Source organism: Rhinoraja longicauda, chromosome 37 (assembly GCF_053455715.1).
Source record: "Rhinoraja longicauda isolate Sanriku21f chromosome 37, sRhiLon1.1, whole genome shotgun sequence".
NCBI classification, from domain to species: Eukaryota; Metazoa; Chordata; class Chondrichthyes; order Rajiformes; family Arhynchobatidae; genus Rhinoraja; species Rhinoraja longicauda.
The window spans coordinates 13934386-13958361 of NC_135989.1; the positions used below are offsets into that span (position 1 = coordinate 13934386).

Here is a 23976-nt window from a genome sequence, read left to right on the forward strand (position 1 = left end):
CGCCCTCTATCTAGCTCTCTCTTGAAAGCATCCAGAGAATTGGCCTCCACTGTCTTCTGAGGCAGAGAATTCCACAGATTTACAACTCTGACTGAAAACGTTTTTCCTCATCTCCGTTCTAAATGGTCAGTGGAAAGATACTTGTGTACTGCCTAGGTGAGGTCTACGATATAATCTTATCGGGTTGTATGCAAAACAAAGCATTTCACTCTACATAGGTACATTTGACAATAGATTTCAAGATTTCAAAATCAATTTATTGTCACATGTACCAATTAAGGTACAGTGAAATTTGAGTTACCGTACAGCCATACCAAGTAAAAGGCAACAAGACACACAGCCACATAAAATAAAATTTGACATAAACATCCACCAGAGCAGAATCCACATTCCTCACTGTGATGGAAGGTAACAAAGTTCAATCATCTCCCTCTTTGAAGGAAGATGGTTGAGTATCATTGATTGTGTATCATTGACAGTATCATAGTCTGAAGAAGGGTCTCGACCCGAAACGTCGCCCATTCCTTCTCTCCAGAGATGCTGCTGAGTTACTCCAGCTTTTTGTGTCTATCATTGAAACGCCATCCTAAGTTACACTAACAGCAACACATTGTGATTCCGGTCGAACTGCAAGGGGACAGATTCCAGCAACCAGCTTCCACATTTGCCTGCTCTTTGCAGCCTTTCATTAAGTATAAAGGAAGACACTGAGTGCCAGAGTAACACAACAGGTCAGGCTGAAGAAGTACCTTGGAATTTACAATGAAGCACCTGATTTAGTGCCTCTGGGTGGAAACATCGATGATGGGACGTCAGGATTTACACTCTGCAGGAAACTCGCGGACCAGGGCCGATGACCCAGTCCTCTCTCACCACTCTAGACCCTACTATCTCAGGAGATTCTCAACACTGAAACTTGCAGGGCTCCAGGGGACGAGATCAGAAAGAAAGATTTGCATTTCACATCTGTGACAGGATATCCAGAAGTACTTTACTGCCAAAATACTTTTCAGTTCAGCCAGCCGTGAAGCTGTGCACAGCAAACTATCATTAGCAACAAGTAGTTACCTGTTTGTGTGACATAGGTTGAGTTAAACATCAGCCCCACAACATGTACAGAGTAGTTCCCCATTTTAACTGATGGCTAACACAGGTATCAGATCCCACCCACACCTCAGTCCAACAATACCTGGAAAACACAAGTGCAGCAATCGTCTTTGAGGTGATCTTTAACCAAATCTTCTTTTCCTCCACAATTTACATTACATGAGACTGTGAGCTGCTTGGCACAAGGTTGAGAACTGTAAAGGCACTGACTCGGTACGGGAAATTTACTGGCAGATTTGTAATGCTTCACTTATGAGCGAGAGTTCCAATGTGGAGAACCGTCGACTTAAATTAAGTCTTTCTGTGAACGTGACTTCTTCTGGTCTTGCGTTAATTTTGTTCAAATTAACATTTCATTTGTGACGTTTAATGAGAGCGACCTTTGCCTCTGGAACCTGGACGTTGACCCTTGGCCTTGGAGCCTAGATGTTGACCTTTGGACTTGTAGCCGAGACGTTGACCCTTGGCCTTGGAACCGAGACGTTGACCCTTGGCCCCCGGACGTTGACCCTTGACCCTGGAGCCCGGACGTTGATCCTTGACCCTAGAGCCCGGACGTTGAACCTTGACCCTGGAGCCCGGACGTTGATCCTTGACCCTGGAGCCCGGACGTTGAACCTTGACCCTAGAGCCAGGACGTTGATCCTTGACCCTGGAGCCCGGACGTTGACCCTTGGCCTTGGAACCCGGACGTTGATCCTTGACCCTGGAGCTCGGACCTTGAACCTTGACCCTGGAGCCCGGGCGTTGAACCTTGACATGGGAACCCAGACGATGGTGAGCTTTGCCCTTAAATGCCATTTTACTCCCAAGCCTTGAGCTCCTGAATCTGGAATTAGCCAGGGAAGTGCCAATAAGGTGCGATTTCCTCCCTTGAGGCGTCTTCCTTCTGTTGTTCCTTTCATGTTCCGGCTTGGTGTGTTGCTTGTTGGGAAACTCCCCATGGCCCCTGGCCCTCTTGGCTTTCCCAAATGACTGTGACAATCTGTCTCTCTTCCTTTTCCTGCTCGAAGCTCCTGGGAACAGATCTGTCGGAAAACAAGAAAAAGTTGCAAACAGACTTGGGGCGAAACGACACGGACAGCTGTCCATCAGAAGGACAGGTCACCGCGGTAACCATCAGAGGGCGGCATGGTGGCGCAGCGGTAGAGTTGCTGCCTTACAGCGCCAGAGACCCAGGTTCAATCCCGACTACGGGTGCCGTCTGTACGGAGTTTGTACGTTCTCCCCGTGACCTGCGTGGGTTTTCTCCGGGATCCCCGGTTTTCTCCCACACTCCAAAGACGTACAGGTTTGTAGGTTAATTGGCTTGGTATAAATATAAAATTGTCCCTAGGGTGTGTAGGGTAGTGTGAGTGTTCGGGGATCGCTGGTCGTTGCCGACTCGGTGGGCCGAAGGGCCTGTTTCCGCGCTGTATCTCTAAACGAAAGGGCGTAGGACAGGACGGGAGAGGCAGCAGATCCATCTCAGTACCACCACCAAACCTCGCCTTCAAACCATGAACGCAGACTATGATGGAGGGTGAGGAGACTAGGGGAATGGTCCTCACTCCTAAATATAACATCACTAACCTTCATCCCCGCCTTTGCAACCTCTGAACTTGGTAAACTCAAATCACAAAGGGACACAAAGTGCTGGAGTATCTCAGCAGGTCAGGCAGCATCTCTAGAGAACATGGATAGATTAGTTCTCCTACTTTCTCCAAATAATCTTTGACGCCCTTACTAATCTAGAAAGTATCAAACTTAATGGTATCCAAAGATTTGGCCTCCACAGCCGTCTGTGGCAATGAATTCCACAGACTCACCATCCTCTGGCTTAAGAAACTCCTCTTCATCTCTATTCTGAGGCAATGCCTGGACTCCCCCACTAGTGGAAACATCTTTTCCACATCTGCTCTATCTAAGCCTGTCTTTCCACTCAAAAACAGGCTTCTTTATCTATGTAGGAAGATTAGGATGTCTCGGTGTAACCTTGGGTTCACGAGCTGTTCTTTGCGTTTATCAGGCTTGTTTTTGACTCCATGGGCCACAGGCACCAGGCATGTTTAGCCTAGGTCTCAGGGGGTACATTCATTGGAGTAAAGACATTCACTGGAGTAAAGACATTCACTGGAGTAAAGACATTCACTAGAGTAAAGACATTCACTGGAGTAAAGACATTCACTGGAGTAAAGACATTCACTGGAGTAAAGACATTCACTAGAGTAAAGACATTCACTGGAGTAAAGACATTCACTGGAGTAAAGACATTCACTGGAGTAAAGACATTCACTGGAGTAAAGACATTCACTGGAGTAAAGACATTCACTAGAGTAAAGACATTCACTGGAGTAAAGACATTCACTAGAGTAAAGACATTCACTGGAGTAAAGACATTCACTGGAGTAAAGACATTCACTGGAGTAAAGACATTCACTAGAGTAAAGACATTCACTGGAGTAAAGACATTCACTGGAGTAAAGACATTCACTGGAGTAAAGACATTCACTGGAGTAAAGACATTCACTGGAGTAAAGTCCGATTGCCACAGAATGAAGTGATGCTCACGTTGAAAGACACACCAGTTCTTCCCACAGGCCTTTCATTATTTGGTAAGGTTTCAATGTGATCCCCTTCATCCTTCTAAACCCCAGCGAGTACAGGCAAACTATTATTTTACAGCAAACCCTTCCAAATTTGGATATATTTTGCTGGATGCATTCTTCAGGCATCTCCCTTGCATACACAGGCCCAGAATAAAAGGACCTACTTTTGGAATGGAGATGCAGAGGAATTTATTTAGCCCGAGGGTGGCGAATCTGTGGAATTCATCGCCACAGGCGGTGGTGGCCAAGTTATTGTTTTTTTTTAAAGCGGAGATTTGAGAGGTTTTGATTAGTAAGGGCGTCAGGGGTTACAGGGAGGAGGCAGGAGAATGAGGTTGAGGGGGAAAAATAGATCAGCCATGATCGAATGACGAGTCGAACGGGCCGAATAGCCTAATTTTACTGCCATGCCACATGAATCTGGACATACTCGATTCAAAACAGCATTGTATTTGAGAAACAGCAATAGAATTGGTAAGCTGACAGAGAAACTGTTAGAAGAAGTGTAAGAAAATAACTGCAGATGCTGGTACAAATCGAAGGTATTTATTCACAAAATGCTGGAGTAACTCAGCAGGTCAGGCAGCATCTCAGGAGAGAAGGAATGGGCGACGTTTCGGGCTGAGACCCTTCTTCAGACTGAAGAAGGGCCTCGACCCAAAACCTCACCCATTCCTTCTCTCCAGAGATGCTGCCTGTCCCGCTGAGTTACTCCAGCATTTTGTGTCCATCCATGGGCAGGATCGTTCCAATTATGTAAGATAAATCGCAGTGACTTCCCAAAAAGCTCTTGAATTTGTGTATTGACGGGGAACAAGTTTGGACATTGTTTGAACGTGCACCAGCTTATTGCTTGATGTACATAGTTCACTTCCACTTGTGTGTACTTGGCGGTAATTCCGATTAAATCTTCTCAAGAATTTATTCCTACTAAATGTAATTTGAATGTTATTGTCAGATAAACACCAAGTAAATTATATCTTTGAGTAAGCTTTAGATTTTAGAGATACAGAGATACAGTGCAGAAACAGGCCCTTCGGCCCACCGGGTCCGCGCCGCCCAGCGATCCCCGCACATTAACACTATCCTACACACTAGGGACAATTTTTTACATTTGCCCAGTCAATTAACCTACAAACCTGCACGTCTTTGGAGTGTGGGAGGAAACCGAAGATTTCGGAGAAAACCCACGCAGGTCACGGGGAGAACGTACAAACTCCATATAGACGGCGCCCGTAGTCAGGATCGAACCCGAGTCTCCGGCGCTGCATTTGCTGTAAAGCAGCAACTCTACCGCTGCGCCACCGTGTCCGCCCCCGGTGGGAGTAGACCACGTCGCTGAGCAAATTAGACCGACAGGGGGAGGGAGTGGGTGCTACACCAATGCAGGAGAGGTTTGGGCCCAACGGGTCCATTTGGCCTAGTTGTACCTGTAACTCACCAGACTTAGGCATAAGACAATACATTTTAATAGAAATACATGTTCCTGCAGTAACTGAGCAGGTCAGGCAGCATCTTTGGAGAACATGGAGAGGTGACATTGGAGGGATGAGGGGGGGGACCTCATTGAAACTTGCCAAATAGTTAAAGGCCTTCTAGAGTGAATGTGGAGAGGACGTTCCCACTAGTGGGAGAGTCTAGGACCAGAGTCCACAGCGTCAGAATAAAAGGACGCACCTGTAGAAAGATGAGGAGAAATTTCTTTGGTCAGAGGGTGGTGAATCTGTGGAACTCATTGCCACGGAAGGCTGTGGAGGCCAAGTCAATGGATATTTTAAAGTTGGAGATTGACAGGTTCTTGATTTAGTACGGGTGTCAGGGGTTATGGGGAGAAGGCAGGAAGGAGAATGGGGATGAGAGAGAAAGGTAGATCAGACACAATTGAATGCGATGGGCCGAATGGCCTAATTCTGCTCCTAGAAGTTATGAAATTTCAGGCCGCGACCCGTCTTCAGACAATAAAAGTAACTGGACTAAATTAAATATGATGATGCCGGCGCATCGAGACGGGTCGAGACCCGAAACGTCACGCATTCCTCTCTCCAGAGATGCTGCCTGTCCTGCTGAGTTACACCAGCATTTTGTGCCTGTCTTCAAATGAAATAAGATGATTACCATCATCTGGTTCAACTCCGACTTGCTGCCTGTAATATTCCCGGTCGGATTCATCCTCAGACTTGTCATTTCGATCCTCGTTCTCCCCAGCACCAGGGTCTTCAGCCTCGCTGTCTCCATCGCCCTCACCCGCATGAAGCCCCTTTCTCCTCATTCCATCCAAACTCTTCTTCCTGGAATAAAGGACAAATTAAATTATACACATGCCGCGGAGAGAAGGAACTGCAGATGCTGATTTACACAAAAAGGGCACAAAGTGCTGGTGTAACTCAGTGGGACGGGCAGCATTTCTGGAGAACATGGATAGATGACGGTTCGGTTAGGACCTTGGTTTGTGTTAAAATGGGATACTTGTAATTTTGTCGGCGCCCTTTAAGTGGCGACTCTTTACATACATTGGGTATGCAAAACAAAGAATATCATGGTGATTTGTCACGTGTGACAATAAGGTATCATTCACTCTGGTTGAAAGATACACGCTGAAGGGTCCCGACCTGAAACGTCACCTTTCCATGTTCTCCAGAGATGCTGCCTGACCTGCTAAGTTGTCCATGTTTGTCCACGTTTAAACATACTTGCCCATGTTTCCCTGAAACTTTCTCTGTGAAGCCTTCTAAAAGGTTTGCATTTGTATCGAGGCCTTGCCCAGGTTGCGAATGCCTGACTTACAGACAACCCTACACATGAACAAGTTCCGTAACATTATTACATTCAAAACCATACAGATGTACGTCCATCTCTGTGAACAGCACAACCAGCTTCCTCTCCCCCTCTCCCCACTTTTGTAATTGTTCTTCCTTCCCAGTTCTCTGTGAGTTTGATGCAATTCATTAAAATTCTGGGGATCATATCAAGTGACCATATTTTTGTGTATATTCCAACTAACGGACAAAGTCGACTTAATGGACGTCTGTGAAAATAGAACCCAAGTGCCACCAGGGATCGACCTGTAGTGATTCTCAGGGCTTCTCAGAAGCTTTACAACTAAAGTACTTTTCACCTGTAGTCGCCATTGTTGGAAACACAGCATGCAATTCAAACAGGGTAAGATCGCGCAAATAACACTTCGATAATGACCACATTTTTCTTTTTGGGGCAGCTCAGCGGCAGAGTTGCTGCCTTACAGCGACAGAGACCCGGGTTTGATCCTGACTACGGGTGCCGACTGTACAGAGTTTGTACGCTCTCCCTGTGACCGAGTTTGTACGTTCTCCCTTTTCTCCAGGTGCTCCAATTTCCTCCCACACTCCAAAGGCATACAGATTTGTTCAATAAAAATTGTAAATTATCCCTAGTATGTAGGATAGTGTTAGTGTACAGGGATCGCTGGTCGGCACGAAGGGCCTGTTTCCGCACTGTATCTCTAAACTAAAACTACACTAAACTGGTATTGGTTGATAAAATATTGACCAAGGCATTGGAGATAAACCTTCTGCTTTTCAATTTTACCATCAACCGTAACGCAGGACGATCTTTGGCTGATGCCTTATCTACAAGGTAGTGTGGCAGCTCCCAAGGGTCGGGCCATACTACTACCGACCCCTCGGCACGGGAATGGACCAGTCCCGGGAGGCGGTCCTGGACTCAGGTATAAAAGGACAAGGTTTGGGCGCCAAGCCATTCCGGCAGACTAGACCCGACCGAGACCCACGAACCAATAAATATACCTTCCCAAAATACCTGGCTCCTTGCCTTTATCAACACGCTACATTGGTGACCCCGACGTGATCCTTAACGATGGTGAGCGATATGAACATTGACTTCTCCAACTTTAGATAGTTCCTCTGTCCCTCTCTTCCCCTCCCCTTCCCAGATCTCCCTCTATCTTCCTGTCTCCACCTATATCCTTCCTTTGTCCCGCCCTCCCTGACATCAGTCTGAAGAAGGGTCTCGACCCGAAACGTCGCCCATTCCTTCTCTCCTGAGATGCTGCCTGACCTGCTGAGTGACTCCAGCATTTTGTGAATAGCCTAGATTTATTGTGCTCACTTCTGTAGGTGGGACTTTAATCCACAATGTCTAACACAATTCACAACAAATGCAGACACAAAATGCTGGAGTATCTCAGCGGGTCAGGCAACATCTCAGGAGAGAAGGGATGGGTGACGTTTCGGGTCAAGACCCTTCTTCAGACTTAAGCCACCCGTTCCTTCTCTCCCAAAATGCTGCATGACCCGCTGAGTTACTCCAGCATTTTGTGTCTGCCTTCGATTTTAACCGGCATCTGCAGTTTTTTTTCCTTCACAACAAATGCACATGGCTTTTCTGAGTTGATGTAAAGGCGCGCCCTGGAACATGGCAAGTTCAACAGCCTGACCGCGGGAGAAGACGGCAGGGGAAGAGAAAAGACATTCTGGCCTTCCATCACAGTGAGGAAATGACTCACTGTGATGGATGTTTCTTTATGTGTTTTGTGTTGGTTTGTGGTTTTGTGTGTGTAATTGCTTATTTTATTGCTCTTATTGTTGGACTGTGGGTGACGAAATCTCATCCAAAAGACTTGTTTTTTTTGGATGACAATAAAGGTAATTCTGATTCGGAAGAGTCACTATCTTTCCTTATATTGGGTTCTCATTCTGACATCAATTACTCTTAGGAAGTTTAAGAAACGTTTAAGAAACATTTGGACAGGTACATGGATAGGACAAGTTTAGAGTGGTATGGGTCAAACGCAGGCAGGTGGGACTAGTGTAGAGGGGGCATGTTGGCCGAAGGGCCAGTTTCCACACTGTATCACTCCAAGTACAACTTGTAACTAAATTATTGATCCTCGAGTTACTCACATTGGCTGCTGTTGTTGCAACCCACATTCCTGAGAGCACTTTGTTATAGTTAGTCAAACGATTTCTGCAGAAGGGTCTCGACCCGAAACGTCACCCATTCCTTCTCTCCCGAGATGTTGCCTGACCTGCTGAGTTACTCCAGCATTTTGTGAAATAAATACCTTCGATTTGTACCAGCATCTGCAGTTATTTTCTTACACTACTTTAATTACTGCTACCTTCCTGCTCATCCCAGTCACTATCCTTCAGGTAGTGAGTGAGGAAACCACTGTATGCCTCCTGGCATCGATCTCCTAACGAGAGAGTAGCCATTGTGAAGACCAGGTGTGCTAGCATTCATTGTACCTTGCGTACAATGACAATAAAGGCATATTATATTATTAAGTTGAGCAATATTTTTTCCGTTTTTTACAGAGGCACAGCATGTAAACAGCCCCTTAACTCACCACGTCTATGCCAACCATCCATCACCCATGCACACTAGTTCTATGTTATCCCACTTTCTCCTCCACTCCCTGCGTACTAGGAACAGTTTTACAGTGGCAAACTAAGCTACAAACTCGCATGTCTTTGGCATGTGGAAGTAAACCGGAGCAGCTGGTGGAAACCCACGTGGTCACAGGGAGAACGTGCACACTCCACACACAGACAGCATCCGAGGTCAGGGATCGAACCAGCGTGTCCGGTGCTGTGAGGCAGTGGCTCCACCAGCTGCTCCACTGTGTCTCCCCTCAGTACCCCAGGCAGGGCTGCTGTTATTGTGCAGAGCCACACGTCTCTCTGGATGAGACTTGAGGAGGCTGCACAATGCCGAGCTGAGGGGAGGGAGGGTAAAGCACGCTGTATGCGATCACACTCAAGGTAGACAGAAAATACTGGAGTAACTCAGCGAGACAGGCAGCATCTCTGGAGAGAAGGAATGGGTGACGTTTCGGGTCGAGACTCTTCTTCAGTCTGAAGACCCGAAACGTCACCCATTCCTTCTCTCCCGAGATGCTGCTTGACCCACTGAGTTACTCCAGCATCCACGTTTTGTGTCCTACACGCGATCACACTCACTTTTTCCTACACGCGATCACACTCACTTGTTCAACTCCCGCTCTTTCTTCTTGCGACAAATATCTTTCTCTTGCTTTTTCCGTCTCTCATCCTTCAGTTCCAGTTGCTTCTCTTTATGTTCAAGTTCCTCCTGGAGTTCCTCCGCTGTCTTTTTGACTGGAACGAAGGGTCAGACACTCAATACCACCGTCTAAAAATCAATACATTTGCACGAAAAATCACCAAATTACTCTCACTGGACTTTCGCCTGGCCAATGGAAGATTGTCAGAGCAGCAACTACTTAATGGCCTTCTTTCACTGCGAGTCTTAGAAACATAGAAAATAGGTGCAGGAGTAGGCCATTCGGCCCTTCGAGCCTGCACCGCCATTCAATATGATCATGGCTGATCATCCAGCTCAGTAGCCTGTACCTGCCTTCTCTCCATACCCCCTGATCCCTTTAGCAAAAAGGGCCACATCTAACTCCCTCTTAAATATAGCCAATGAACTGGCCTCAACTGCCTTCTGTGGCAGAGAATTCCACAGACTCGCCACTCTCTGTGTGAAGAAATGTTTTCTCATCTCGGTCCTAAAAGACTTCCCCCTTATCCTTAAGCTGTGACCCCTGGTTCTGGACCTCCCCCAACATCGGGAACAATCTTCCCGCATCTAGCCTCTCCAACCCCTTAAGAATTTTATATGTTTCTATAAGATCCCCCCTCAGTCTTCTAAATGCCAGCGAGTACAAGCCCAGTCTATCCAGTCTTTCCTCATATGAGGCTTTTACGGAGATAAGTCAGACCATCCCTCGAATCATCGCCAATCACAAGATTCTTCCACTCACCAAATGTATGATACATCACTTGTCCATTGCACATGCCTTCCTCAATCTTCACCAACTCCAGGGTAATGCGGGGTCCAATCTATGAGAAGAGGATTACGCAGACACACGGAGATCAGTGGCAACATCTCCACTTCTTATTTTTTAAATCAATTATTACAAGAATAATATAAATTATATTAGCTGGCACGCAGGAGCTGTGATCTCTCCCCCCCCCCCCCCCCCATCCCGATACAGGAGCTTGATCGCCCTGATGCGAAGGGCCCAAACGCCGCCGGCTACGGGAGTCAAGATCGCCCCGTCGACGGAGGGCTCGAGACCCCCGACCGCGGGAGAACAAAGAAGGGAAGAAGGTTGAACTTTTTGCGCCTTCCATCACAGTGAGGAATGTGGAGGGGTCACTGTGGTGGATGTTCACGTTAAGATGTATTTTGTGTGTTCTGTTGCTGTTTATTGGTATGACCGTATGGCAAAAAAAAATCCTCGTATTCCTGGAATTTAGAAGGATGAGAGGAGATGTTATCGAAACGTATAAGATTATTAAGGGGTTGGACACGTTAGAGGCAGGAAACATGTTCCCAACGTTGGGGGAGTCCAGAACAAGGGGCCACGGTTTAAGAATAAGGGGTAGGCCATTTGGAACTGAGATGAGGAAAAACTTTTTCAGTCAGAGAGTTGTGAATCTGTGGAATTCTCTGCCTCAGAATCTGTGGAATTCTCTGCCTCAGAAGGCAGTGGAGGCCAATTCTGAATGCATTCAAGAGAGAGCTGGATAGAGCTCTTAAGGATAGCGGAGTCAGGGGGTATGGGGAGAAGGCAGGAACGGGGTACTGATTGAGAATGATTGAGAACGGTGCTGGCTCGAAGGGCCGAATGGCCTCCTCCTGCCCCTATTGTCTATTGTATGTTGCAAAACATATTTGGCTAATAAAGTATGATTATGATTAATATAAATACGAAACTATACCAAAAAAAACCACCACCATAAAACAAAGCCACCCAATTATCTAAACAAATATTCTCAAATGTCAAATACACTCTTAAACAACTATATCACCATCCTTATTAAAGATGTATTCCACACCCCAGCGGTCCTGGAAATCCCCCAGGCGCCCGTGGACAGCGCGTAGTCCCTCTCTAACACCACCCGGGCCCGGACGTAACCCTGGAAAAGGGGCAGGCAGCCGGCTCGGGCAGAGCCCTCGTCCGCCTGGCGCCGTCCGTTTCTTCTGGAGGCGGATATCAGGGTACTCAAGGATCAGCCACTGACTCCCGAGACCGCAGAAGTCTTCGAGACAATCATGATCAATGGGTAGGTGCAGGAGCAAACTGGGGGCTGGCAGATCACAGGGACACAGTAGCCTAAAAAATATACAGTCTTCAGCATTTGTTGCATCGGTCGCACTGGTAGAGTTGCTGCCTCACAGCGCCAGAGACCCGGGTTCAATCCCGACTACAGGTGCTGTCTGTAGAGAGTTTGTACGTTCTCCCTGTGACTGTGTGGGTTTCCTCTGGGCGCTCTGGTTTCCTCCCACACTCGTTACTTGGCTTCGGTAAAGATTGTAAATTGTCCCTAGTGTGTAGGATAGTGCTAGTATACAGGGTTGTCGCTGGTTGGACCGAAGGGCCTGTTTCCGCGCTGTCTCTCTAAAGTCTAGAACCTACTGACCTCCGTCACCCGAATTGCACTCTGCTGGGCCTTCAGGTTACCGCGGCCGGCGTAGTTCTGCGGCAGCTCGGTTATGTTTTCCTCTCCATCCTGCTCAGCCTCACTGTCAGACAGGTTGGCTCCTCTGAAAACAGACACAAGCAGCGACCCGGGATCATTAGTGAGCAGAGAGGGAGAGCGGAGAAAGAGGACGATCCCATCTTTAAACATGGCAGATTTAGCAATGGGAATTTACTACTGAGAGGGCAGAATGAACATACTTTTGGTAACTAACTTTAACCCCACCCTTATTTCGCGCCCCTCACTCTTCCCTCTCCCCACCTGGGCTCGACCCCATTTCTCTCCCCCCACCCCCCCATACATTACCCCCTCTGGCTTCACAATTTAAAACATATCTCATATCTTTTGGCTTTTCATCTCTTGCTTTTGTCAAACCATCTGTCCATAAACCCCCCCCCCCCCACACCTGATCTCTACCGATTCATCATTCTGCAAGCTTTGACCCAGCCTGCCCCATCCCTCTCCTGTTAGATAGACCTCTAGGGGCTAGCGGAATCAAGGGATATGGGAATAAGGCAGGCACGGGATACTGATTGTGGATGATCAACCATGATCACAATCAATCAATGGATCGAAGGGCCAAATAGCCTCCTCCTGCACCTATTTTCTATGTTTCTCCCAGCTTTCTCCATCCCCCCCTAGTCAGTCTAAAAAAGGGCCCCGTCCCGAAATGTCACCTATCCATGTTCTCCAGAGATGCTGCCTGACCCGCTGAGTTACTCCAGCACTCTGTGAAACGTCACCTATCCATGTCCTCCAGAGATGCTGCCTGACCCGCTGAGTTACTCCAGCACTCTCTGTCCTTTTTTAAATTAAGGCAATGAGGGAACACCCCCACTCAGTAGCAAATCTTTCACAACAAACCTGCTCCTGGGTGGGAGAGCAAGTTTGTCCAACCTCTCTTTGCAGCTAATGCTCCCTAATGCAAGCACACCTGTGTCCTGGGCCCGACCTGCGATGCAATACAAAGGCAGGACTTACTTCTGCAGCAGCTCACTGATGTCTTCAAACCTGCTCATGTTGGGGAACTTTTCCTGCAGCAGCTTCTTTATCCCCCGGCTCATCCCGACAGGAACCACCTTGATGGAGCTGTAGAGGAGACCTCCGTTATTGCTTCCATTACACACACGGAGAGCAGCAAGGGGCTATTCAACCCCTTGAGCCTGCCACCCAGGGATAGAGGCACATTATTCAGCCCTTCCACCCACTCCTTTACCAGCAATGATCGTTGGCACGGCTCCATTGACCTCCGTCTGAAGAAGGGTCCCAACCCGATACCTCAACTATCCATGTTCTCCAGAGACGTTACCTGACCCGCTCAGTTACTCCAGCACTTTGTCCCCTTTTGTGTATTGACCAGCGTCTGCAGTTCTTTGTTTCTCCATTTATTTATCATTACGTTCCAGATAAGGGCGGCAGGGTGACACGGCAGTAGTGTTGCTGCCTTACGGCATCAGAGACCCGGGTTCCATCCAGACTGTGGGTGCTGTCTGTATGGAGTTTGTACATTCTCCCCGTGACCGCGTGGGTCTTCTCCGAGATCTCTGGTTTCCTCCCACACTCCAAAGACGTACAGGTTTGTTTGTTTACTTGGTACAAGTGTAAATTGTCCTGTATGTGTGCAGGCTTGCGTTAATGTGCGGGGATCGTTGGTCAGCACGGACTTGGTGGGCCGAAGGGCCTGTTTCCGCACTGTATCTCTAAACTAAACTAAAGATACCTTAACAAAACAAGGCTTCAACCCCACGCTGAGAGGCTCAGTGGCACCCTCTGCTGTACAATGCAGGGGTGGCAGGGAGTCGAAGGGTTCCTCAGGAATTACAACTAGTGGAGATGGACATCTCGATCGGCATGGACGATTTGGGCCATATGGCTTCTTTCCATGCTGTACGACTTTAGATTAGTTAGAGATACAGCACGAAAACAGGCCCTTCGGCCCACCGACCCCATGCCGACCAACGATCATCCCGTTCACTAGTTCTATCCCCCACACTACGGACAATTTGCAGAAGCCAATTAACCTGCACGTTTAGTTTGTGGGAGGAAATCGGAGCACCCGGAGAAAACCCACATGGTCACAGGGAGAGCGTACAAACTCCGTACAGACAGCACCCGAGGTCAGGATCGAACCCGGGTCACTGGGGCTGTAGGGCAGCAACTCCACCTCTGTGCCGCCTCTAAATATTAGCTACTTCAACATCACCTTTCAAGCCTGCGATCTTTATCAGCAGAGCAAGAGCAGTGGGTTCTTTGCCACCGTGCTGATTATAGGATTCTCTATGATTCTTTGAGAAGCATCTGATCCCCAAACTACTCCCATTAATCAGGGAGGAGAGGGAGAGTCCAAATGAGTGGAGACAACCAGGAGCTGTTCCACCCACCCTAAACATCACCTCACCCCTTTTCCAGTTGATCACCATTCCTCCTCCAAGATTATCACGTAACCAGCAACCCTTCAGGTTTAGGTTTATGTTTGTTATTGTCATGTGTACATTGAAAAGTTTGACACTGAATGCCGGAGCAACTCAGCAGGTCAGGCAGCATCTCTGGAGAACATGGATAGAGGACGTTTTTGGTGGGGAACCTTCTTCAGACAGATGACAGAGGACTAGGGAGTGGAGGCACAGGGCAAAGCTTGGCAGGTCAACTTTTTTCTTGTTTCTTTGTTTCCACAGTGAAAAGCTTAGTTTTTCATGCTATCTCATCAAAGAATAGTATTGCACATAAATACAATCAAGCCAAACACAAGTACAATAGCTCGGGCAAAGGGAAGATGACGAGTGCAGAATACAGTTCTCAGCATTGTAGTGTAACAGTTCCATCAACAAAGTCCAATGTCCATAATGGGGTAGAGGTGAATCGGGCAATACCCTAGCTTATGGAAGGACCGTTCAGAAGCCTGATAACAGAAGGGAAGGAGTAGGAAAAAAACTGCAGATGCTGGTTAAAATCGAAGGTAGACACAAAATGCTGGAGTAACTCAGCGGGTCAGACAGCATCTCTGGAGAGAAGGAATGGGAGACGTTTCAGGTCGAGTCTGAAGAAGGGGCTCAACCCGAAACGTCACCCATTCCTTCTCTCCCGAGATGCTGCCTGACCCGCTGAGTTACTCCAGCATTTTGTGTCTACCAACAGAGGGGAAGGTGTTTGTAAATCTGCTGGTGCATGCTTTCAAGCTTTGCTATCTTCTCTCGCTAGCCTCTCTGCCTATCGCTATTTTCTTTGGCTGTCTTCCGTCTGACGGGAGCAGGGATGATCAGGGTGGGAGAGATCTTTGAATATATTTAGAGATTTAGATTTAGAGATACAGCGCGGAAACAGGCCCTTCGGCCCACCGAGTCCGCGCCGCCCAGCGATCCCCGCACATTAACACTATCCTACACACACTAGGGACAATTTTTACATTTTACCCAGCCAATTAACCTACAAACCTGTACGTCTTTGGAGTTTGGGAGGAAACCGAAGATCTCGGAGAAAACCCACGCAGGTCACGGGGAGAACGTACAAACTCCATACAGACAGCGCCCGTAGTCAGGATCGAACCCGAGTCTCCGGCGCTGCATTCGCTGTAAGGCAGCAACTCTACCGCTGCGCCACCGTGCAGCCGTTGGCTGCGTTGCATCACCTTTCTCATGGTGCCTCCTCCAACAACCCTGGATCACCACTCACTGCCTCCCTCGCCCACCGACCCATCATTCACTCGTACCTAGCCTCACGAGCGACGGATGACTGGTGCAGCGATGATGCAGCAGTCACCACTTACCCAACTCCCTGGGCTGACCAAGTCGCCTGGAGAAGAATACAACCCCTAACCCCTCCACACTTATTCACAACCCCCCGCGACCAATCTGCAGGGTGCGGAGTGGAACCCGGGCGCTGGGCGCACACTTACTAGTGCCGGATCTCCAGGGTCTGACTGGCTGGGCTATAGTTTATCAGGACACAGCGCTTGATGGTGTTCAGGCCAACCTACAAGTGAAAGAGCGAAAGAGCAGCGTAAAAGACATGGCAGTGGCAAATACAGAACGTAGTCGCTCCTGGGCAGCACGGTGGTAGAGTTGCTGCCTCACAACGGCAGAAACCCAGGTTCGATCCTGACTACGGGTGCTGTCTGTATGGAGTTTGTACAGACGTTCTCCCTGTGACCAGCGTGGGTTTTCTCCCGGTGCTCCAGTTTCCTCCCACACTCCAATGACATACAGGTTTGTACGTTAATTGGCTTCGTTAAAATTGTAAATTGTCCCTACACTGTAGGATAGTGTCAGTGTACGGGGATCGCTGGTCGGCACGGACCCAGTGGGCCGAAGGGCCTGTTTCCGCGCCGTATCTCTAAACTAAAAAAAACTAAAACCAACCCCAATCCCTCCCTCTCTCATAACCAACCCCAGCCCCTCCTCAACGCATTCCATAAATACCTAGGGTGCGGTACGGTGGCACAGCACCGGAGACCCTGGTTCGATCCTGACTACGGGCGCTGTCTGTACTGAGTTTGTACGTTCTCCCCGTGACCTGTGTGGGTTATCTCCGAGATCTTCGGTTTCCTCCCACACTCCAAAGACGTACAGGTATGTTGGTAAAAATTGGCTTGGCATAAGTGTAAATTGTCCCGAGCGTGTGCAGGATGGTGTTAACGTGCGGGGATCGCTGGTCGGTGCGGACTCGGTGGGCCGAAGGGCCTGTTCCCGCGCTGTATCTTGTACCTACCTTGTAGACGTTGATTGTCGGGAACAGGTTCTGGAACATGGTGGCCATGAGTTTGACGTGCATGCCGTCCCCTCCAAAGTTGTTCAGCACCAGCAGGGGGTGGTAGGTGAACTGGCTCTCGTGCATCCGGTGCCTCTTCAACGACGAGACGATGTCCTTCACCAGGGAATACTGGGAATCACACGGGCAGAAAGAATCAGCAAAGGCCATTCCCAATGAAGTAGGCCATTCAGCCCATCAAGCCTATACCATTCAATCATGGCCGATCTACCTCTCCCTCCTAACCCCATTCTCCTGCCTGCTCCCCATAGCCTCTGACACCCGTACTAATCAAGAATCTATCGTAATATAAGAAAATAACTGCAGATGCGGGTACAAATCGAAGGTATTTATTCGCAAAATGCTGGAGTAACTCAGCAGGTCAGGCAGCATCTCGGGAAAGAAGGAGTGGGTGACATTTCGGGTCGAGACCTTTCTTCAGTCTGAAGAAGGGTCTCGACCCGAAACGTCACCCATTCCTTCTCTCCCGAGATGCCGCCTGACCTGCTGAGTTACTCCAGCATTTTGTGAATCAAGAATCTATCTATCTATCTCTGCCTTAAATATATCCGATGACTTTTCCTCCACCGCCTTCTGTGGCAAAGAATTCCACAGATTCACCACCCTCCGACTAAAGAAATTCATCCTCATCTCCTTCCTAAAAGAACGTCCTTTAATTTTGAACCATGGCGGTCATAAAGCACGGAAACGGTGCAGCACAGTGGTGCAGCTTATGGAGCTGCCGCCTCACAGCGCCAGACACCCAACCCATGTTGCGGGGCATTCCGATAAAATGTTTTCTACGGTGCATCTGAGGAAATGCACTCTCTATTATGTCAAAAAAACACTGTCTTGCTCATGATTCCAGCATCTGCAGTTCCTTACGTGTCCCCTGTAGTTATCCTATCAATCAATCTCTGTCAATTTTGCTTTAACAAACTGACTGCTTTTCCAAAGTTGCAACTGAGATTTTTTACAAGCAATCTTGACTGTGATTCATGAAATAAGAACACGCAATGCTATAAACACCCAGAGGGTCAGGCAGCACCTGCGGCAACAACAACAGAGTTAATGTTCAGATCTGACACCTTTGTTCAGAACAGGTAAAGAAGCACAGTTTGCTCTGATGAAATGTCTGATGAGACGTTACCCGTTTCTCTCGTCAAATGCATTAGCTGACCTGCTAAGTCTGCTTAGAACAGGTACCGATTTTGGATGATCAGCCATGATCATATTGAATGGCTGGCTCGAAGGGCTCTAAAGGTCGAATGGCTTACTCCTGCACCTATTTTCTATGTTTCCAGTGTTTTCTGTTTTGTCATTTTAGATTTCCTGTATCTGCAGCTTTAAAATGTTTCAATCCTAACTCCTGGCATCGATGAGTTGCATTCAGCTCAGATTGGGGCACTTTTAACCTGATAACACGGTGGCGCAGCGGTAGAGTTGCTGCCTTACAGCACTTACAGCGCCGGAGACCCGGGTTCCATCCCGACTAAGGGCGCCGTCTGTACTGAGTTTGTACGATCCCCCGTGACCTGCGTGGGTTTTCTCCGAGATCTTCAGTTTCCTCCCACACTCCAAAGATGTACAGGTTAGTAGGTTAATTGGCTTGGTGTATGCGTAAATTGTCCCTAGTGTTTGTAGGATAGTGTTAATGTGCGGGGATCGCTGGTCTGCGTGGACTCGGTGGGCCAAAGGGCCTGTTTTCGTGCTGTATCTCTAAATAAATTAACTGATCGGTAGGTGTACAAGATTGCTGCCTGCAGAAATCTCCAGGACACTCTGAGCTTACACCAGAACAGGCGACACTCACCTGGCAAATTCGGAAAGTCACCGTGGGGCCTCGTGGCAAACGAGCCAATTTCTGGAAGGTGATGGAGGAAAAAAAAGAAAAGAAAATGTAAATGAGTGTTTTGAAAACAATAGTATTCGTTTATCAGCAAAGGTCCCAGCCAACCCTCGCAATGAAACAACTGGGAGACAACTTGTTCCCAGGATATCCACTGATCGTGCACAGTGACTTCCTTGAAAGTGGCGTCACAGGTAGACAGGGTGTTCAAACCGGCTTTCACCTTGGTCTTCATTGGTCGTAGTATTGAGTATAGAAGTTGGGAGGTCATGTTACAGTTGTATAAAGCATTGGTGAAGCCACGTTTACAGTATTCTGTTTAGTTTTGGTCACCCTGTTGTAGGAAAGATGTAGTTATGCTGAAAAGGGTGCAGAGAGGAGTTACGGGGATATTGCCAGGACTCGAGGGCCTGAGCTGTAGGTAGAGGTTGAGCAGTCTAGGACTTTATTCCGTGGAGCACAGGAGGATGAGGAGTGATCTTATAGAGGTGCATAAGATCATGAGGACTATAGATAGGGTAATTGCAAAGAGTCTTTTACCAGAGTAGGGGAATCAAGAACCAGAGGACATAGGTTTAAGATGAGGAGAGGAAAAATTTAATAGGAACCTGAGGGGCAGCTTTTTTCTTACACAAAGGATGCTAGGTTTATGGAACGAGCTGCCGAAGGAGGAAGTTGAGGTCCTATCACAATGTTTAAAAAACATTTGGACAGATACATAGATAGGATACGTTTAGAGGGATATGGGCCAAACGCAAGCAGCTGGGACATGTTGGTCGGTATGGGCAAGTTGGGCCGAAGGGCCTGTTTCCACTCTGTATTCCCAATGTGTAACATCTATTGCAGTGATGTCTCTGCAATCCGCAGTGCTGTGTGTGCAAGGGGAAGAGGCAGGTGGAACTATTCAGTGGCCAACAGAGGTCAACGCAGAACTGTAGAAACAGCCCGCCTCTCCAACGGACTAGTGCCAGATCACTTTCCTGGTGATAGAAAGAATGGGCATAACATTTGCAAAAAGAATCAATAGACAATAGATGCAGGAGGCCATTCGAGCCAGCACCGCCATTCAATGTAATCATGGCTGATCATTCTCAATCAGTACCCCGTTCCTGCCTTCTCCCCATACCCCCTTGACTCCACTATCCTTAAGAGCTCTATCTAGCTCTCTCTTGAATGCATTCAGAGAATTGGCCTCCATTGCCTTCTGAGGCAGAGAATTCCACAGATTCACAACTCTCTGATTGAAAAAGGTTTTTCCCCATCTCAGTTCTAAATGGCCTACCCCTTATTCTTAAACTGTGGCCCCTTGTTCTGGACTCCCCAACATCGGGAACATGTTTCCTGTCTCTAACGTGTCCAACCCCTTAATAATCTTATACGTTTCGATAAGATAATAATCTTATACGTTTCGATAAGATAATAATCTTATACGTTTCAATAAGAAACATGTAGAAAATTGATTTGAAGCTTCGTCTACTTACTAAATTTACACATTTTGATGATTTTGTAAAGATTAAGAAATGCGACACCCCCCAGCGGCCCGGCCACCGAAACAAAATCCTTCAGCATGTTCTTCTTTCGCACCTGAAAAATCATTTTATATCAAAAAATGAGTCCTGGGTTGTTGTTTACTTTAGTTACGTTTATTATTGTCATGTACAGAAGTACAGTGAAAGTGTAGAATGCGTGCTAGAGAGAAGAGGTAGTGACTGGGGCGAGACTGATGTATAATGTAAGAAAAGAACTGCAGATGCTGGTACAAATCGAAGGTATTTATTCACAAAATGCTGGAGTAACTCAGCAGGTCAGGCAGCATCTCAGGAGAGAAGGAATGGGTGATGTTTTGGGTCGAGACCCTTCTTCAGACTGATGTCAGGGGGGTGGGACAAAGGAAGGATATAGGTGGAGACAGGAAGATAGAGGGAGAACTGGGACGGGGAGGGGGGGGGGGGGGGGTGGGGGGGGGGAGGGGAAGAGAGGGACAGAGGAACTATCTAAAGTTGGAGAAGTCAATGTTCATACCACTGGGCTGCAAGCTGCCCAAGCGAAATAAGAGGTGCTGTTCCTCCAATTTCCGGTGGGCCTCACTATGGCACTGGAGGAGGCCCATGACAGAAAGGTCAGACTGGGAGTGGGAGTGATTATGCTGCTAGCCTTGTGGAGGCAGCGTGAAGTGTAGATTGCGACGGACCTGTTTTTTTTCGTGCTGTACGAGTCTGTAACGGGGGTTGGGACTCACCGTCAGTGAACGAGCAGTGAAGGGCTCCAACAACCGCCTCAGGTCTGCGATCAACTGCAGCACATTATGTCCAACCTGACCTCGGTGGAAGACAAAGGAATGCGGAACGCTGGTATACTCCTCCTGCGCGAGGTGAATCGCATTCCCCCGGGCTTTCTTCTGGTTCTTGGTCTGAAGAGAGATTCACAGAAACGTATCTTTAACACAGAAGTCCAAATCATTTAAAATAACACCCAACAATGGCTGGCATTTTATCACCAGGGAATTGGTAAAGCTTCCACTGAACTTTCCCAGAGAACTACAAAATCAACATCAGAATACTTTACAATCAGGAGACTGGAGATGCTGGAGTTTAGTTTAGAGACACAACATGGACACAGACCTGGAGAGAAGCAATGGATCGAGACCCTTCTGCAGATTGACCTGAAACATCTATCTACACTTCTCTCCAGAGATGCTGCCTGTCCTGCACAGTTACTCCCCGCACTTTGTGTCTATCTTCAGAGTAAACCAGCATCTGCAGTTCCTTCCTACACACGACCATTGATCACTTGTTCACACTAGTTCTATGTGTAATCCCACTTACTCATCCATTCCAACCAGAGCACCTGGAGGAAACCCACGCGGTCACAGGGGGAGGGGGAGAGAGAGGGGGGGGGGGGAGAGAGAGAGAGAGAGGGAGAGAGAGGGGAGAGAGAGGGAGAGAGAGGAGAGAGAGGAGAGAGAGGAGAGAGAGGGAGAGAGAGGGAGAGAGAGGGAGAGAGAGGGAGAGAGAGGGAGAGAGGGAGAGAGGGAGGGGAGGGAGGGAGGGAGGGAGGGAGGGAGGGAGGAGGGAGGGAGGGGAGGGAGGGAGGGGGGAGGGAGGGAGGGAGAGAGAGAGAGAGAGAGAGAGAGAGAGAGAGAGAGAGAGAGAGAGAGAGAGAGAGAGAGAGAGAGAGAGAGAGAGAGAGAGAGAGAGGAGAGAGAGAGAGAGAGAGAGAGAGAGAGAGAGAGAGAGAGAGAGAGAGAGAGAGAGAGAGAGAGAGAGAGAGAGAGAGAGAGAGAGAGAGAGAGAGAGAGATGAGTAGCAAAATAACTGCAGATGCTGGTTTAATTGAAGGTAGACACAAGATGCTGAAGTAACTCAGCAGGTCAGGCAGCATCTCGGGAGAGAAGAATGGGTGACGTTTCGGGTCGAGACCCTTCTTCAGACTGATGTAGGGGAAAAAACTGCAGATGCTGGTTTAAATCGAATGTAGATGTAGAGAAAAAAACAGTCTGAAGAAGGGTCTCGACCTGAAACGTCCCCATTCCTTCTCTCCAGAGATGCTGCCTGTCCCGCTGAGTTACTCCAGCATTTTGTGTCTGCCGGGTCTGTGAGTGACAGGAGCAGGATTAGTCATTCGGCCCATCGAGTCTACCCCGCCATTCAGTCACGGCTGATCTATCTCTCCCTCTCAACCCCACAATTCTCTTCTTGCCTTCTCCCCACAAGACAATAGGTGCAGGAGGAGGCCATTCGGCCCTTCGAGCCAGCACCGCCATTCAATATGATCATGGCTGATCACTCTCAATCAGTACCCCGTTCCTGCCTTCTCCCCATACCCCCTGACTCCGCTGTCCTTAAGAGCTCTATCCAGCTCTCTCTTGAATGCATTCAGAGAATTGGCCTCCACTGCCTTCTGAGGCAGAGAATTCCACAGATTCACAACTCTCTGACTGAAAAAAGTTTTTCCTCATCTCAGTTCTAAATGGCCGACCCCTTATTCTTAAAACTGTGGCCCCTGGTTCTGGACTCCCCAACATTGGGAACATGTTTCCTGCCTCTAACGTGTCCAACCCCTTAATAATCTTGTACGTTTCGAGTAAGATCCCCTCTCATCCTCTAAATTCCAGTGTGTACAAGCCCAGTCGCTCCAGTCTTTCAACATATGACAGTCCCGCTTGTAGATCGGGGGGGGGGGGGGGGGGGGGGGGGGGGGGTGAAGGGCCCGCAGCGCAGCGGTGTCGCCGTCTCCACTCACCCGGCTGCGCTTCCCCATGGCGCGGCTCCGCCTGGGCCTTGGCCTCGGTCCCTGCTGGTCTGCGGCCCCGGTCTCTAGTCCCCCCGCGGCCCCGGTCTCTAGTCCCCCCGCGGCCCCGGTCTCTAGTCCCCCCCGCGGCCCCGGTCTCTAGTCCCCTGGTCTCGGTCTCTAGTCCCCCCGCGGCCCCGGTCTCTAGTCCCCCCCCCGCGGCCCCGGTCTCTAGTCCCCCCGCGGCCCCGGTCTCTAGTCCCCCCGCGGCCCCGGTCTCTAGTCCCCCCCGCGGCCCCGGTCTCTCGTCCCCCCCACGGCCCCGGTCTCTAGTCCCCCCGCGGCCCCCGGTCTCTCGTCCCCCCTCGGCCCCGGTCTCTAGTCCCCCCTCGGCCCTGGTCTCTCGTCCCCTGGTCTCGGTCTCTAGTCCCCCCGCGGCCCCGGTCTCTAGTCCCCCATCGGCCCCGGTCTCTAGTCCCCCCGCGGCCCCGGTCTCTAGTCCCCCCGCGGCCTCGGTCTCTAGTCCCCTGGTCTCGGTCTCTAGTCCCCCACGCGGCCCCTGGTCTCGGTCTCAAGTCCCCCCCGCGGCCCCGGTCTCTAGTCCCCCCTCGGCCCCGGTCTCTAGTCCCCCCGCGGCCCTGGTCTCTCGTCCCTGGTCTCGGTCTCTCGTCCCCCCTGCGGCCCCGGTTTCTAGTCCCCCGCGGTCTCTGGCCCCGGTCTCTAGTCCCCGCCCTCACACGCCGCTCCTGGGCGCCGCCATTACCGGCCCCTCAACCACGTGTCCAGCAGCGCACACCCGCTCGGGTTTCCGGCCGCGGCGCCGCCGCCCCCGACAAACGTTCCGGCCCGTCACTCGTTCCTAGCCCACATCAGCATTTGACACCCGCAGTCCTGACCCCGAAACGCCGCCTGCCCATCCCCTGCACAGGTGCTCCAACACTGAGGGCTTTTT

General features: G+C 49.3%; 1 protein-coding gene across 1 annotated transcript in view; it reads right to left on the bottom strand.

The window, feature by feature from the left end:
* Positions 1-291: 291 nt before the first annotated feature.
* ppan (peter pan homolog) overlaps positions 292-23976 on the bottom strand; it is a 25200-nt gene continuing 1515 nt past the window's right edge. Inside the window, 12 exon segments of the mRNA XM_078429495.1 lie at positions 292-2135; positions 5811-5983; positions 9679-9808; positions 10477-10555; positions 12143-12266; positions 13184-13291; positions 16095-16171; positions 16907-17077; positions 18759-18809; positions 20276-20326; positions 20328-20378; positions 21034-21204. Coding sequence (XP_078285621.1) covers positions 1474-2135; positions 5811-5983; positions 9679-9808; positions 10477-10555; positions 12143-12266; positions 13184-13291; positions 16095-16171; positions 16907-17077; positions 18759-18809; positions 20276-20326; positions 20328-20378; positions 21034-21204 — 1848 coding nt within the window. The 3' untranslated portion in view covers positions 292-1473.